General features: G+C 38.7%; 1 protein-coding gene across 1 annotated transcript in view; it reads left to right on the forward strand.

Moving 5' to 3' along the window:
* GPC5 (glypican 5) overlaps nucleotides 1-17,425 on the forward strand; it is a 649,065-nt gene that overhangs the window by 24,689 nt on the left and 606,951 nt on the right. The window contains exon 2 of the mRNA XM_088021980.1: nucleotides 14,713-14,874. Within this exon, the coding sequence (XP_087878106.1) occupies nucleotides 14,713-14,874 (162 nt within the window). The remainder of the gene's footprint in view (nucleotides 1-14,712; nucleotides 14,875-17,425) is intronic.

Genomic DNA, 17,425 nt, shown 5'->3' on the forward strand with positions numbered 1-17,425 from the left:
CATTCTCTTAGAATATAAGAACAAGGTCTTCCTTGAGCTTCAAAACATGCCACTGTATTATTCTGCACTTCTTAGTTCTCTAAATCAGGGGCAAACTACAGCCCTCGGGCCAAATCTGGCCATTCCTGTTCATTTGTACATTGTTGATGGGGCAGATGTGAATCGTTACAACAGAGACTGTGTCTCCTTAAAGTTGAATGTATATATTTACTATCTGGCACTTTACAGAAAGAGTTTGCTCACTTCTGCTCTGAAGAGTTTCTTGTGCCCTCCTTTCTACCTGTCCTTCTACATATGGAGGAGCTCTTTGTATAATTACATGTCTTTTAGTAACTAGTGTACAGTTCATGAGACATCTCCTTTCTATAATGGGCCTCTTCCCTGTTAACTCCTAAAATCTAACCAGCTGTTTCATGGCTTGATTATTTTGCCTTCCTAAGAAGTGTTGCTACGTACCCTACATACCCACATTCTTCTACCATCTTACTACTTTAGAACACCCAATATAAGACAGATATGAAATGAGATGAGCTGCACACCTCAGATCTTCTGGTTGTATCATTTTGAGGGAGTAAGTGCTATTGCATGGACAAATAAGCCCATATTTCAGTACTAAGAAGCATCTACCTGACAGTGTAGAAACTATCTCTGATTGTTGTTTTTCCCATCACCAGTCAGTATCTCCTAAAGACCCCAAGACATGTTTTGTGTATCCACAGTTAGTTTGGACTTGAGCAGTGCTACAGGAGTTGGCACTTCTGTGTGGAATGAGAAGTCAGTTGCTCCTATAGGGGTCATGTACCATTTTTTGGTCACCATAACTGTACCCTAGTTTTGTTTGGTTTTTTTTTTTGAAACCAGACTACCCACATCTCAGACATGCAGTTTGAGTAGGACTGACCCAATCTTGAAATTCTGATTATCTTTTTTTTTAAAGATTTATTTATTTTATTTTAGAGAGAGGGAGAGAGATTGAGAGAGAGCTGGGGGGAGGGGCAGAGGATGAGGGAGAGAGAATCTTAAGCAGACTCTGAGTTGAGTGCAGAGCTCAATCTCATGACCCTGAGATCACGAACTGAGCTGAAACCAAGGGTTGGGTCCTTAACCGGCTGCACCACCCTGGTGCCCCCAATTTCTGACGATTTTAAACCAATCGACATTAGTTCATGTTTGGCCATAAAGACTGTTTGGATATGGACACTTAAGCCAGCCAGAGCCCATAAAATGTGAAATCTGCTTGGACTTTTGAGAGAGAGAGAAGCTTTTTCTTTCTTCTAGGATTACTTGAAGTTATATTTTCTCTTCTCCTGAGTGGTGTGGACTGAATCACCGCAGACATTTTTTTTTTTTTTTTTTTACTTGAGGCTAAAGTTCCAGGGGGTGGTCACCATGGGGAAACTGAGGAAGGCAGAGTGGCACGACAGAGAGGAAACAAGTCTGTGAAACTGTTTAAGCAGCAATGTCAAAGATTGCTTAAAATTTATACTTTCAGTCTTTTGTATCAATTAAATCCCTTGTGGGTTTTTGCCCATTTGAGTTCGATTTTTGTTTATTTTTATTCACAGACATCTGGGTGACACAGTTCCTTTTAGTGTGTGTGTTAAACAAACGTGCTGGTAGTGGGAGCTCCCATAGCAGAGCTGGTGAAATGTCAAGTAATAGAGTTGATTTTTAATACATTATTTATTTCTAGGCACACAAAAAAGCCCTGATGATTTTTTGTGAGTTTTGAGTGCCAGGCACCATTCTGTACCCAAAACCACTCTGCCTGTTCACTTGCAGTTTCTAAGGCTGGCTTAGTTGGCTGGGGTTTTCTTTGGTCATGTAATCAGTATTCCCAAGACCCTTCTATATAACTTATTGATCAAACCATCCTTTCTTGCTACCCCCTTCGTTAGAGTATGAGCTGAGGCACTTTGGTTACAAGAAACACAATCTAATTTGGTTTGTTTAATACAGAAATAATTTATTAGAAGCCTTTCGGTGTATCTCACAAACCCCCAAATTATAGGTAATCCTTGGGCCTCAGAAAAGGACTAAAGCAGGATCTATAGAGAGTCCTGACCCTTTTCCTTCATTTCTTTACTTTGTACATTCTGCCTTTTGTCTGCAGGACACTTCACTCCTAAATTATATATAAAACAGCTCTGATGTGAACAGACTCGACTTTTTTTGTGTTCCAATTCTACATTCTCAAATGCAACAATCTAGTTGGTTCTGTTTGCGTCACATATTCACATTCATTGGAACAAACTCTAATCACATGTGATGTCCCATGACACACATGTGCTATCAGGGGCCTCTCTCATGGAGGTATCGATAGAGCAGTTCTCACAGGAAAGCAAAGTTATTATGAGGTGGGCTGATCCCACAGGGATCATACCTGAGAAGTCATTTTGGTCTGAGCTCTGTTTATGAATGGGAATTTCTTCCCCCAGCCCCACCACCAGCAAGGTCTTCAGCCCATATCCATCAGTGGTTACAGATAGATAAATAATGCTTAATTTTTTGGCCAGGTAGTTCAGAATCTCAGCTTCAGCCTGGCTTGAAGGAGCTCTAATGCATGGGCCTGGTTTCCTTTAGAGAAATAGTGCAGATGGTCTTTGTTTAGGAGAGTTAGTGAAAGAGCAATAGAATAATTTAGGGGCTCTTTTAAAACTGAGGGGATGAGGAACGCCTGAGTAGCTCAATTGGTTAAGTGTCTGCCTTTGGCTCAGGTCATGATTCCAGGGTCTTCAGATCGAGTCCTCCATTATCTGTCTGTCTGTCTATCTATCTATCTATCTATCTATCTATCTATCTATCTATCTAAAATATGTAGGCCTTTTGTCTCCTGAGCTGGTTAACATGTTGTAGAGCATTGTCTCCTAATTCATGACTGTAAATTTGAGAAAGCATTCTGTTTAGCATACCTGCTCTGCTTTATAGACGTAGAATATATACATTCATATTAGAAATGCTTGTTATTGGTTATAAAAGTAAAGATTTAAGTATGTGATTTTGTATAAATGTTGATCAACCATGGCTGGAAAGACAACTCTGAGTATATTACCTGTTGAAGGATCAATGATGCCATTTATATGCATGAGACACAGCATTACTGTCCTACCTGTGAATATTATGTTGACTCTTATTTGTCTAATTTTGCAGGATGCCAAATGTTACTTATTTTTTATTGAATCCAGAACCAAAAGAATTCATTATAGCTGAAACACTTAATACTCTTCTGAAAAAAGGTTTTCATTTTAATGAATAATATCAATATATACTTTTATAGGACAATGCCTGTATTTCATAAAAATGGATGAATCTCTAACTTCCAGCAATACATTATTATGAGGAATATTTGTAAAATGTACAATAATTTGTAAAATGTATAATAATCACTAATACTATTTTCAAAGGTTTATCAAACCAGTTTTGAATGTCCTCAGTGATATGTTTATCCTAGATCTATATTTAAAACTATCTCTGAGCCTGCGTGGCTCAGCCCATTAAGTGTCTGACTCTTGGTTTTGGCTCAGGTCATGATCTCAGGGTTGTGAGATCAAGCCCCACGTGGGGCTCTGCGTCCAGTGGGGAGTCTGCTTGAGATTCTCTCTCTCCCTCTCCCCCTTCTCCATTTGCATGCATGCTCTCTCCTCAAATTAATATATCTTTAAAAAAAACTGTCTCATTAATTTTAAGCCATGAAAGTATCTTCTTAGTTTTCTTACAAAATATTTATGTGCTAATAAGGAGAAAAGGGAGGAGATGAATGCTCAGTTGAAGATCTTTCTCTCCAGACACTGTGCTAGTTGTGTACAACACACTGGGAAACAAGGCGAAGGTGGTCCTTAGTTGGAGCTTGCCATCTCAGGAGAAAAAAATAAGTTAAATAGAATCAATTAAATGCACAAAAGCAAATGTTCAGGTAAGCACCAGGATGCAGGGCAAGATCAGGGACTGTTAGGGACCCCTTCCGGGCACGGTTGGCAGAAGTTAGAGAGGAGTGGATGTTACCCTGTTCAGCAAGTTGTAGCACAACAGCTTTCACTGAATTGAAATGACCTTGTAATTATTTCTTATTGTTAATAATATCCCAAATGCAGTGTGACTGTTCATGTAGTCGTAATCTAGTTAGTCAAGAAAAAAACCAAAATGGTAGCCCAGATGATTACAGATCTTCGAAAAGTACAGGCTTTCTTGAATGCAGCTCCTTTCCCCAGCAGAACGGATCTCTCCCTTCTTGAGAGCAGGTCTTCATCATCTCCAACCCCCCCCCCCCCCCCCCCGGCCCTTTTGTCGTTCTACCTCCTTGAAGGCTCCTTCTCAGGTCCTTTTGAAGAGCTTCTCCTCTGCTCCAATTCCTGTCAATAAGCTTTGTCTTTGGCCAGTGCTTCTCACCTAGCGGCAATTGAGTATGCCTAAGGGGAACATTGAGCAATGTCTGGAGACATAATGGGGAGGGGTTGCTACTGCATCCAGAGGGTAGAGTTCAAGAATGCTGCTAAAATATCCTACCACATATAGGACAGCTCTCCCACAAAAAAAAAAAACAACAAAATAAAACAAAAAATCCAAAACCCAAAACAAAAACCCCAAAACCAAAAAAATAATTGTCTGGCCTAAGGGTGAGAAACCCTCTAAATTTAATAAACTAAACTCTTCCCCTACGTGGTCTCATTGAAACTCTCAGTGTTTAGTACTATTTTGTGTTTCAAACTCCCACACTCATAGCTTCAATCTGGATCTCTTTCCGAGGCTCCTTGCACAGCCGCTCCTCCTTGTGCTTTCTGCACATTTTCCTTTTCTGTTCCCAGTACCATGTATGCATCCAGTTTCTCCGGCTGAAATCTAAGGGCCGTCTTTAATTCCTGTTTCTTTCTTACCTGCCAAATCCCATCCAAGACATCCAAGTTATCGCCCACCTTCAGTGGATGTCTAATCCAACCACTTCTCATCGCTTTTACCCAAACCCTAAGTCTCATTTGCAATACAGACATACTGATTCTCAAAATAGCAATTAGGTGAACTTGTGAGAACAAATCAAATCATGTTACTCCCCTACTTCCTTTCTTCATTGTGAAAATCCCTCCTAAGTGTGACCTAGGAGGCATGTGTGAACCTACCTTATCTCCTGTCTTTCTCCCCTTGGTTCACATACAGGGCTTCTTTCTTTTTCTTTTTACCTTTGGTTTTCAGTAGTTTGACTGTAATGTGCTTAGGCATGATTTTCTTCGTATTTATTGTGCTTGGGGTTCAATGACCTTTTAAAATCTAATTTGTGGTTTTTACCAGATTTGGGAAATTTACAGTTATTATTTCATGGAGTGTTTTATCTGCCATATTTTCTCTCTTTTTGCCTCCTGGGACCCCAGTCTTATAGGTTAGATTTTCTGATATTCTCCCACAGCTCTCTGAGGCACTCTTTATGTCTGTCTGTCTGTATGTATTTTCAATTTTTCTCTCTTCTTTAGATTGGATACTTTGTACAGATCTCTCCTAAAGTTCTCTGAGTCTTTCCTCTGTCATTTCCATCCAGTAAAGTTTTTATTTCATGTATTATTTTTTTCAGTTACCAAATTTCCATTTTGTTTTTCTTAGTAGTTTTTTTTCCCTCCTGAGGTATCTTACTCTAAATTTTCAGAGCACATGTTCCTTTTACTTCATTGAACAGAGTTGTAACAGCTCTTTAGAGCCCTTCCCTGTTTATTCTAACATCTGGATCATCTCGTGTTGGTCTGAATTATCGTCTTATCTCTTGAAAATGGGTCACATTATACAGATTCTTCATATGTCCAGTTATTTTAAATTGCTCCCCTGGACATCATGAATGTTATGTTATTGGTGTCTCTGGATTCTATTATATTCCTCTAAAGAGTGTTACTATGTTTGTCTTCGGAGAGAATTACTCTGGTTGGACTCAAACTGTCAATTGTGCCTCTTGGGAAGCTACTGCAGTTTAATCGAGTCCGTTTTCCTTAGCTTGCCCATAGCGGGACAAATTAGAAGTAGGCCCTGGCCATGTGAGGTGCAGTTTAGGGCTTAGCCAGAGATTTGGGCAGAATGTACATACAGCAGTTGGGGTTCCATCTGTCTGGCCCTGTCTTGGCTGGTGTTCCTTGCTCACTTTCCAGCCACTGTGATTGCCTGGATTTCTATCATCTAGTGCTTTGGTCCTAAAAGGATTGAGTTTTTTAAAATTGGAAGTTAGTCACTTTATAGATGGGCTGCCCCCAGACTAAAAGCCACAGAGATGGGAAACAAACCCTATGGCTTTTCCCGTCTTCTAAGGGAAGCCATTCACTCCCTAGAGCTTTCAGGTCATCGAATGTTGCATTTTGTCCAGAGTTAACGGTTGCGCTTTGTTGGTGGCACCGTCATACTGCAAGTGGGACCCTTCTTCCTGTTTCTTGGACATAAAAGGTTATTACCACTTCAGGGCAGGACACTGGAGAGGGCACTGAGTGGGTGCTCTTCGACCCTCCACTTAATATCAAGTCCTTTGGAAGTTCTGGAATAAAGCATAACAGAGAGTGGCATGGTTTAGCCTGCTGTAACCCTGGGTACTCTGAGTACTGTTGTAGTGGCCAGATCTCTTTCTGTGGCAGGTGACAGAAGAGGCTGAGGTAGATCCAGGCTTCACTCTGAGCTGTCGAATGACTGTGGCATCCGCAGGCCCTGCATCATTAAATTCAGTTCCATCAGGAGAGAGAAAGCTTTGCTTTCCTGGAGGCCCCAGCAAATATCTTTTTGCATTTCTTTCTTGTGACTGGCTGCCTATTTCTGACTCAATCACCGTGCCGACAGGATAGGATGCTATGTTTTAACCAATCTAGACTCATCAGTGTATATATGTATATACGTGTGTATGCCTATCGATGTCATTTGAATGGCGTGTGTGTGAGTGAGGGACAGGTGCAACTGACAAGGAAATTCCAGGAGGGGGAACGGATACCCGCCAATTCCCAGCAGACCCAATGCCATTGTCATGATTCTTGCTGGATTCATGGACCTCGGTATTTTTTATTCCAGCTAGGTGAAGGAATACATTTGACTCAGTCAGAACCCTTTCACCATTTAACATTTTACAAACTCCTATCACTTTCAGAATTTATGGCAAGAAGATAATCTCAGAAAAGGTAGGAGGAGCAAGTTTACCAGTCTAACCTTCCTACTCTTAATTCCAAGGTCCTCTTTTCGTCTGGTGAGCATTTGGTATTTTATGACATGTAACATCTACTCCGGTGATCTTGAATTTTATCCTGATCTCAGTGTCTTGGTACCAAGGGCTCTTTTCTCTGTCAGCCATCAATAAAGCTGGTTTGTGCTACAAGTATAAAAATCCTGTAAGTTGACTAGGGGAGAGTAAATGTTTGAAACAAAAGGAGAATGTATACTATCAACTAGCCATTCTATTTTAAAACTCTTTTTTATTATAAAATAAAGCACAGAAATAGAAAAGCCTTGGATTTAAGCATATTTGACTAGTTGCAACTCATTACAGTCATTGTTATTGAAGCTCAGATTGTCCCATGTTTAGCCAGTAGAAATCGCTTGAAATTGACTGCTGTGTTAGACTAAATTGTGTCTTCCCCTTGCCACCTCCACCCCCGAATTCCTAAGTTGAAGCCCTACTACCCAATATGGCTCTATTTAGAGATGGGGCCTTTAAGGAAGGAGGGAAGGTTAAATATGGTTATGAGGATGGGTCCCTACTCCAATATGCATGGTGTCCTTATATGAAGAGAGAAAAGATACCAGGAATACACATGTGCAAAGAAAAGGCCATGGAAGGACACAGAGAGAAGGTGGCTGTCTGCAAGACAAGGAGACAGTTCTCAAGAGATACCTAGCTTGCCAGCTCCGTGATCTTGGACTTCCAGTGTCCAGAGCCGTGAGAAAATAAATTTCTGTTGTTAACTGACCTGTCTGTGGTATTTTATGACAACCCTGGCAGGCTAACATAGCTCCTGAATCCTTTTCCTGAGACCCGACTAGGTGTTTGATAGCTTCTTTGCTATCTGGTAGACAGGATGCTTTAGCTAGTTTGTCATCTTCTGTATTTCCTGCCCCAGACCTAGAATGAGGCATTTCTTTAAGAAGCACTCATTTCTTCTTGAGAGAAATGATACTGCAAGACGATAATCTGGGCACAAGGGATGTCCTTTGCCACTCAGTTGGTCATTGTTTCTAGGCCTTTTCAGTGAAGCTAGGAAATACGTATTTTTGAAGGTAAATGTTTTCATAATTTCATAGTGATTCTTCAATTCAAATTCAAGATTACAGATTTCTACTTTACTTCTTCATATCTCTATCTCCTTTCTTCCACACTAAACAATCCTGATTTTCAAAGATACAGGATAGAATTAGAGAACAGAATTTGAATACTCTATAATTATTTGTCTTATCCCATATCATACCACAAACAGTTGTAGCATAACATAAAATATAGTTTTAGTATTTTTCCTGTTTTCTTCTTCCACAGCTAATATTACCAGCAATATTTATTGTTTACTGTCTTTTAAATCCTTTCATTTTTTTGATTTTTCAAAATTAATTTCTTTCTTTCTTTCTCTTTCTTTCTTTCCTTTCTTTCTTTTCTTTTCTTTCTTTCTTTCTTTCTTTCTTTCTTTCTTTCTTTCTTTCTTTCTTTCTTTCTTTCTTCTTTTTCTTTCTTCTCTTTCTTTCTTTCTTTCTTTCTTTCTTTCTTTCTTTTCTTTCTTTCTTTCTTTCTTTCTTTCTTTCTTTCTTTCTTTCTTTCTTTCTTTCTTTCTTTCTTTCTTTCTTTTTTCTTCTTTTTCTTTCCTTTCTTTCATTTTTTCCTTTCCTCAGGCATTACCTTTGTGTGATTGGATCCTGTTTTGCTCTGTTTTAGTTTTCATCTCAGAATTTTTTCTTTCATCTTTATTTCTTTCCTGAGTATGGTCACCTCATAGCTGAGGTGTTCTGATTCTGATTTGTGTTATTCTTTCATTATCTTTGTTTTTTTAGGTGTGTATCTTTCTAGCATGCTTTCTTTGTGGGGATATTATTCTGTTCATTATTGTCTTTTTTATTATGATAACTCTGTGTGAGATTTGACTTCAGTATTTATTGTTCATTTTGTATGAAGTGAGTATTTCTTTTGGACATTTAGATTGAGACAGTCTTCAGGAAAGCTTTTCCAACTTTACAAAATGACTTCTGTTTCTGTGTAGCATTTGAAAATATGGATGTTTATTTTCTGAAATTTCTTGGCTTTATTTCCCTTCTTACATTGGTCTAGACCTTCTTTATGTTTCTTGGATCCCTATTCTGTTGAATTTTGATCCCACTTCCAGAAGTTTCTCTTCTGTGTGGAGTTTTGTCCTGGAAAAGAGCCTGCTCCATATGTTTTGAGAGTTCACAGAGGTCCGGATTACTCCAGACCATTCACTCCCTTCTATCGTGGGCCCTTTGCACATACCAATAATCGAGAGGGCTAAACTTCCTATTTTAGCTGCTATTCTCAAATTGGCCCACTGTCCTTTCCTGTGAATTCTGTTGGTTATTTTGGGGGTTCTCCTGTAGTCAGTTTCTTCAGACATTATCCCACTGCTTCATTCTTCTACCTGCTGTCCCAGACTTTGATACCGTGAAAATCTATGGCTGTTGTTAGTTTCCCTCCACCTTGTTTATATTTTGAAATTATGGTAATACTCTGTCATCTGGTTTTGTTACATTTCTTGGATTTATTTTCAAGTTGTTCCATCTGGTTCATGTGGGGATTTGGAGATAGTGAAAACCATGCCTTCATGGGCTGCCATCTTTCCAGAATGCCTCCCAGTGCTACTATTTTAACACATTTAAAAAAAATCGTACATAAGCAGGGAGATGGCTGTAACAGTTTCTCAGGTGGAGAACAGAAAAGAAGACATGTTCACCAATACTGCCACTTCTGGATGAGAGAAGAGGAAGAGAGAAGAGGAAAAGCCCCCAAAATTCTGGTTGAAGGTCCCTTCAACGAGGAGCCTGCTGTTTTATTTTTAATTTCATTTGTTTTTAGTAATTGAATTCTCGAAGAGCTTGATTTTTTCATTCAGAAACAGGATTACTGCCTCTGAGCCTGGGTCATGTCCTCTTGCTGTTTCATAGCATCCTTAGTCATGCCATGTTCTTTGAAGCCAGACTTTGAAATATTTTAAAAATAAGTCTTGTTACCTACATGGTGTCTGTTTGGGCTCCGTCTGGCTTTGCTTTCTTAGGATGCTTGTTCTGCTTACGATGGGGGAACTGTAGCCTCCCCTGTCGGGTGTTTTATCAACAAGCAGCCTATTATGTCCTTTGTGCTTATACTGTGAGCAAAATATAAGATACGGTCCTTGCCCTGAGGGTGTTTGGTTCATCTCGTCTGTCTCTTGGACTGATGCAGTAGGAAGCCAGAGAACAGTGTCTTGTGGACTCTTCCCCTCCACTGCTACCCCAACTCTGAATACCGATGAACATATTGTGCCAATTAAACACAACTAGATCTTTGAATTTACAGTCCTGATTTGGTTTGGAGTTTAGTGGTACGTTGTCATTATCGACTTCCAAGATTCTAAATGAAAGTCTGGATTAACCAATGTAGATCCTCATCAACTCGAGGGATGTATTTGCTCTTGAGTGGTCTACACTGCTGTCCATGCTTCCTCAGCTGTGAGACGTGATAGGTTCTCTTCCACATTATGTTTAAGATAGCAGTCAAGTAGTACCTTTCTTTTTTTTTAAGTGTTTATTTTTAAAATTTTATTTATTTATTTGAGATAGAGAGGGAGAGAGAGAGAACATGAGTGGTGGGGAGGGGCAGAGGGAGAGGGCTGAGCAAGGAGCTGGACGTGGGGCTTGATCCCAGGACCCTGAGATCATGACCTGAGCGGAAAGCAGGTGCTTAACCAACTGAGCCACCCAGGCACTCCTTGTAGTACCTTTCTAATTGTACTTCCCACCATTTAAAATCGGGTGAAAGTGCAAATGGTAACTCTATAATGTTATGTTTTAGCCTATTTTTTTTTTAAAGATTTATTTATTTATTTATTTGAGAGAGAGTGAGAAAGAGAGAGCACATGAGAGGGGAGAAGGTCAGAGGGAGAAGCAGACTCCCTGCTGAGCAGGGAGCCTGATGTGGGCCTCGATCCCAGGACTCCAGGATCATGACCTGAGCTGAAGGCAGTTGCTTAACCAACTGAGCCACCCAGGCGCCCTAGCCTATTTTGTTTTTGAGTAAAACTACTTGGATGGTTCCTAACCAAAAATTTAGTTTCTTGCAACTGACCAAACAGATGACTTCTTTCAAGAAGAAGAATCCAAACAAGAATCAAAAATGGCCAGTTATGTTTGTAGACAAACTATTTATAGATTTACTACAGCCTTCTTCTCAGTAGAGTGATGGTGAAGAAGATAGTTTGGGAATCACTGCCAATTTTCAGATACCAGCTCCACCATTTTGTAGTGCATAGGTATGTGGCAGTGGGCAGTTTTCATTCTATCTCCATTTCCTCATATGTAAAATGTGATAGTAATGGTCCCTACACCATAAGGTTAATGTGAGGATTAAGTGAGATAATGTATGTATACAATGGATCCTCAACTATTGGTTTGATGGATAAAAATGGAGTGTCTGACTTTTTAGGCATGGTACTGGTCAACTGGGATATAAAAATGAGCAAAAATTGGGGTGTCGGTCTCAGTCGGTTAAGTGTCCAATTCTTGGTTTCAGCTCAGGTCATGATCTCAGGGTCCTGGGATTGAGCCCCACATTGGGCTCCATGTTCGGCGGGTGGTGTGCTCGTCTCCCTTTCCCTTTGCCCCTCCCCCTGCTTATGCTCTCTGTCTCTATAATAAATAAATAAATCTTTTAAAAATGAGCAAAATTCCTTCACTTGGAACTTTACAGTTAGGCGAGGGGACTGATTAATTAGCAATCACATGAAGGAATATAACGTTGCAACCACAATAAATGCAATAGAGAGGCACGAAGCACTTCAGGGACATATAATAGGGAGAGGAGCTGTCTAGGAGATTAAGGAAAGTTCCTGTGGGAAGACCGAGTTCAAATGTAAAGAAAAATAGATGGGAATGAATTAAGAGAAGGTGTGTGTTTGCCACATGTGTGGGTGAGCACATGTAGGATGAGAGTGTCCCATTCAGAGAGGTGAGCATGGAGAATGGTTCTGAGGCAAGAGGGTACTTGCTGACTATAAAGAACTGAAGAGGCCTGTGTGTGAAGGGAAGGGTGCAATGGGCAGTGTTACCTGAGATGAGGCTGTAGCAGGCAGGAGGGAACGAGTGGTCACAACTTGGGGGCCTTTCTAGGCTATGTTTAGGAATGTGGTCTAGCAAACCATGTTAGGTGTTTGAATTCTGGAGAGACATTTGCAAAAATCTATTATTGTTGTTTTTGGGTTTAAAAAAGAGATTTATTTATTTACTTGGGGAGGGGCAGAGGGAGGGAGAGAATCTCAAGCAGACTCCCTACTGAGCATGGAGCACCCAAGGGGCTAGATCTTATTACACTGAGATCATGACCTGAGCCAAAATCAAGAGTCAGCCATTAACTGACTGAGCCACCCAGGCACCCCTATTGTTGTTATTATTATTATTTTTATTCCTTAGCAGTCCTTTGCATGCTAAATATGTTATATACATTAATGTTTATTTATTGATTCTTTCCTCCAATCTCTATTATTGTTCTTCTCTGAATGCTTAATTCCTCATTCCTTCCATTTAGGAATAAAGCTGAGAAGATAGCTTTGTTTTCTTTCAATCAGCTTTACTATTTGAAGTGGAATTTGCTTTTGTATAACTTTAGGCAAGATAAATGAAAAACAATTGCCAAAATATTACCTGCTGTGACACACATAAATATTTTATGCCTCTTCGCCTTTGTGAAATGCTCAAATGCTGTCATTTGTTACTTGTCTAACTTAAACAAACCAAAGCCAGAATCATTAGAAATTTTGGTGTCCTGTGTTGGCAGGAAATTCAGACTGATTTCACATGTTTTGAGCTTACCCAGAACCAACTTTTGGAATTCAAGGCCTGTGGTCGACTCTGTGCGACAAGGGGGGATTTGACAGTGTGTGTGTGTGTGTGTGTGTGTGTGTGTGTGTGCGCGCGCGCGCGCGCGCATGTGGATATTTTGTATTTGCTGATCTTCTCTTGGTCAGTGAAGAGCTAACCTGGGTGCTGTGAAACTCCCCAGATATCAATAAGGCCACATTTTTCCTACCCTAAAATAAGGAAATAATATATTCTGTTAGGACTTGTAAATAAAATTATCCTGAGCTTTACATAAAACCTGAGTGGCCTTGGGATGCCCTGGGGCTCATACCATGATGCCCCATCAGTGTTATCCTTCATAGCACCATCCACACTGCACCCCTTTACTTCTCCGTTCTCTAGCACACCTGCTGTGTATAAAGGTGCCTGCCCTGTCTTGTTTTGTAATTTGCCTATTATTGTTGTACTGGTAAACTTGGTTGGGTTTACTTTTTTTGTATTTGTGTATTATTCTGGTATAACATGAGGTTTTAGCTAATCTAGGATAAGAGTTGTTAATCATATTAGCATTTTTCTAACCACAACTATTAACATACATATATTAACTTCACATTTCATCTAATATGCATCTTCCCAGAAGTTTTCTGAATACAGTTGTAAAGCTAAAAAGTACTTTTAAGGGGCGCCTGGGTGGCTCAGTGCGTTAAGTGTATGCCTTTGGTTCAGATCATGGTCCCAGGGTTCTGGGATTGAGTCCCGCATCGAGCCCGCGTCTCCCTCTCCTTCTGCCCCTCCTCCTGCTCATGCTGTCTCTCTCTCACTGAAATAAAGAAATAAAGTCTTTAAAATTTTTTTTAAAGATTTTATTTATTTGATAGCGAGAGAGACAGTGAGATAGGGAATACAAACAGGGGGAGTGGGAGAGGGAGAGGCAGGCTTCCTGCTGAGCAGGGAGCCCGATGCGGGGCTCGATCCCAGGACCCTGGGATCATGACCTGAGCCGAAGGCAGGCGCTGAACGACTGAGCCAATAAGGTGCCCCAGAAATAAAATCTTTAAAAAAAATAAAAAGTACTTTAAATGGTAGGAATTGTCTCTAGCAAGCTAGGTAATGAGTAGAATTTCAGATGGTGGGTTTGGCCCATGGGGATCAAGATCCCCCATTACATTGTTATTTCTGATAATCACTTATTCCACAAGAAGCATGAGCATTATGGGGAGCTAAGAAATCAGCTGAAGCGTCATCTTTATTTGATGTACAAAATTTGATTTTTTTCCCCTCAGGAAAAATAATTGTTTTAGCCCATATACTTCTGTAAAACATATGTAGATCAAATACTTTTTGCTGAATTAACAAAATAAGCAAAAATAAAAATTTCCTGATTTAGCTCTGTACTTATATAATAGTGTGTTTTCTATTATATGTCTAGTTGTTAATAGTAATTAGTTAATTGAGTGGACATACTTAATATTTGATTAATATGTTAAGAAAATAGTTGAGCAAAGAGTTAACGGTTTAGAATATTTTGTTTCATGGTTGTGTTAATGGGCAACACATATATATATATTTTTATATATTTTTTTAATAGCAATTGCTCTGGTAAATCAGTTTCTCACATAGAACGTGAGCCCCTTATATGCAGTACTGATGATTAATGCCTGACATGTAACATGTAATGTTTATTAAATGAATAGGGAATTATTCTAAAAAATACTGTATTTGTTCCAGGACCCGATCTTCAGGTTTGCATACCCAAAAAACCTACATGTTGCACCAGGAAGATGGAGGAGAGGTACCAGATTGCAGCTCGCCACGATATGCAGCAAGTGCTTCAAACGTCCAGCTCGACGCTGAAGTTTCTAATATCGCGAAATGCTGCGGCGTTTCAAGGTAAATGTATCTTGATTTCTGAAAGTAAGGAGAAGCCTTGTTAGGCAGTTTTCCTCTTATTATTATACTGGGAAAATTGGCTGGGTTTACTTGTCTTTGCATACCATTATTCTGGTATAAAGTGAAGTTTTAGCTTCTTCTAACCCTCAGAACTTGTTTCCGAGGTCATCCTTGGGCATAAATATTGAGTTGGACTGGGGAAACTGTTACGTTAGTGAAATGGTCCTTGGAAATATATGTCCTTCTAGGGTCCTTCCAGGGCCCCCAGTATTCTGACCTACAGTTTTACTTCAACATGTATGGACATAATTATTAGATTTTAGTAAAGTATTCCATAAAATAAAATCTCATTGCTTTTAACTGGATAGTTATAGATTTGTTTTTAAAAATATGATTTGAAGAAATATATATTTTTTTAAAGATTTTATTTATTTGACAGAGAGATACACAGTGAGAGCAGGAACACAAGCAGGGGGAGTGGGAGAGGGAGAAGCAGGCTTCCCGCTGAGCAGGGAGCCCGATGCGGGGCTTGATCCCAGGACCCTGGGACCATGACCTGAGCCGAAATCAGACGCTTAACGACTGAGCCACCCAGGTGCCCGATTTGAAGAAATATTTGTCTGATTTTTCCCCCTGCTACCTCATGTGGTTTTCATAAGAATACCAGTGTAATATATCAAAGTGCAGACAAGTCTGATAAACAGTAAAATAGGATATATTAATTAGATATTTAAGGATCAGCTAAGACCAGAACTCAACCTTAATTCAAACAGTATGTTCAGAAATAAAATTAATGGGTTATAAAATTACAAGGCACATTGGAAAATAGATGATCTTTTTCTTATTTTAGTCATCATCTCTATAAAATTCCTTATTACTACAATAAAATAGCTTAATTTATTTTTCCTTTTATAAAGCATTAGCTTTTCTGTATATGATTAGCATGAAAATATCTAGATTACACTACTTTTCACAAATTTATTACTTTTGTTCAAAGCAAAATATAACTTCTGTTAGTATTCCTTTTTCTTAAGTATATTAATGTCATCTATTTAAATAATTTGTGCTTTGTTTACATGCATAACTAAAGCACAAAGCTGATTAATTTTTAAAACTATGCTCATTAAATAAAATAAGTACAATAAATCAGGATAAAATTTAAATTGAGATGAAATGTAGTTCATGATGAATTGATTTTTTTTTTGTGGAAACTGACTTGTCAGATTTTAAGATGTTATTATTTTAGTGATTTTTTTTTTTTTTTGGATGTCTTAGAAAAAATCTTATTTCTGTTATGGGATATATTCATGTGGAATTGTTGGAGGAAAACATATTGATATGCCTTTTTAAGCAAAAATTTGTGATTTCAACTGGCTGAACCAGAACCAGAAGACTTTTAACTACACACACACAGAGTGATATAATGATTTTGTCTCATGAAAATGACAACATGCACAATATGGATAATACATTGTAGTGATAAAGGGACAGTGAATAAATCAGTTTGACCAGAACAGGGATGGGGAGTGTGGTGGAGATTCATATGCTTGAAAAGGTGAGCTGGACTCACATGGAAGGAGACTTAAAGCATCAACTTGAGTTTGAGAGTCATTAAAGATTTTTGAGTAGGAAAGCTTCATTATGATTTCTCAACTTTTAACATCAAAACTAAATCCCTTCAAGTAAGAATATTTGGCCGAAGAAAATCATGACCAAAGAAGCCAACTTTTTTGGATAGCAGTGTTAACTATAGAAGTGAAAGAAAGTGCCATCAGTTGCTAATTTTTAGGCATTCAATGAATGTTCATGGAACATTTTCTTATGCCTTCAAAGATACGGTAACCTTTCACACTTTGCTGGATAAATTGATCAAGATAGAGAGATAGAGTACATTATGGAATGCCTGCCTGGGTCAGTTGGTAGAGCATGCAACTCTTGATCTGAGGGTCGTGAATTCAAGCCCCCATGGTGGCTTTGGAGCCTACTTAGGAAAAAAAAATATATATGTATATAAATGTATATGTATATATATGTGTATATATATATATATGTATATGTATATATAGAGAGAGAATACATTAAGTTCAAATGATTGGGAAAAATACAAAACCTGAATCATTTAGATTTTTAAGATGGGTTCAGGCTGGTGAAAAATTTTGGGGATATTGTTAAAAGTTTGGTGACAACTAAGTAATAGAAATACATGGCATTGTCTCTATCTACCAGAGTGTCAGGTAATTTTATATACATTAAAAAATTTTCTCTTTAATACATTGTGTTGTATTCAATAGATTGAGTTTTGCTGTTTACTTAAATATTAATCATAAAAAATGAAAATGGTAGGAACTTTCTTAAATATGACTTGTTATAAATTGTTTTCTGCCTTTGTGAAATGTCAAGTTTTATTTAAGAATCCTGAGAAGGCAAGATAAATTGAGAAGAAATTGGCCTAAAGGCTAACTTTACTGGAACACATTCTCTTATTTACCTGCTTTTAATTTAATAAATAGAGTAAGTAGCTTTAGGCTTATGTCCATAAAAACAAGCTTAA

The sequence above is a fragment of the Eumetopias jubatus genome, unplaced genomic scaffold (assembly GCF_037043125.1).
Source record: "Eumetopias jubatus isolate StellerSeaLion01/CBP00866 unplaced genomic scaffold, mEumJub1_p1.0 scaffold_3, whole genome shotgun sequence".
Taxonomy (NCBI): domain Eukaryota; kingdom Metazoa; phylum Chordata; class Mammalia; order Carnivora; family Otariidae; genus Eumetopias; species Eumetopias jubatus.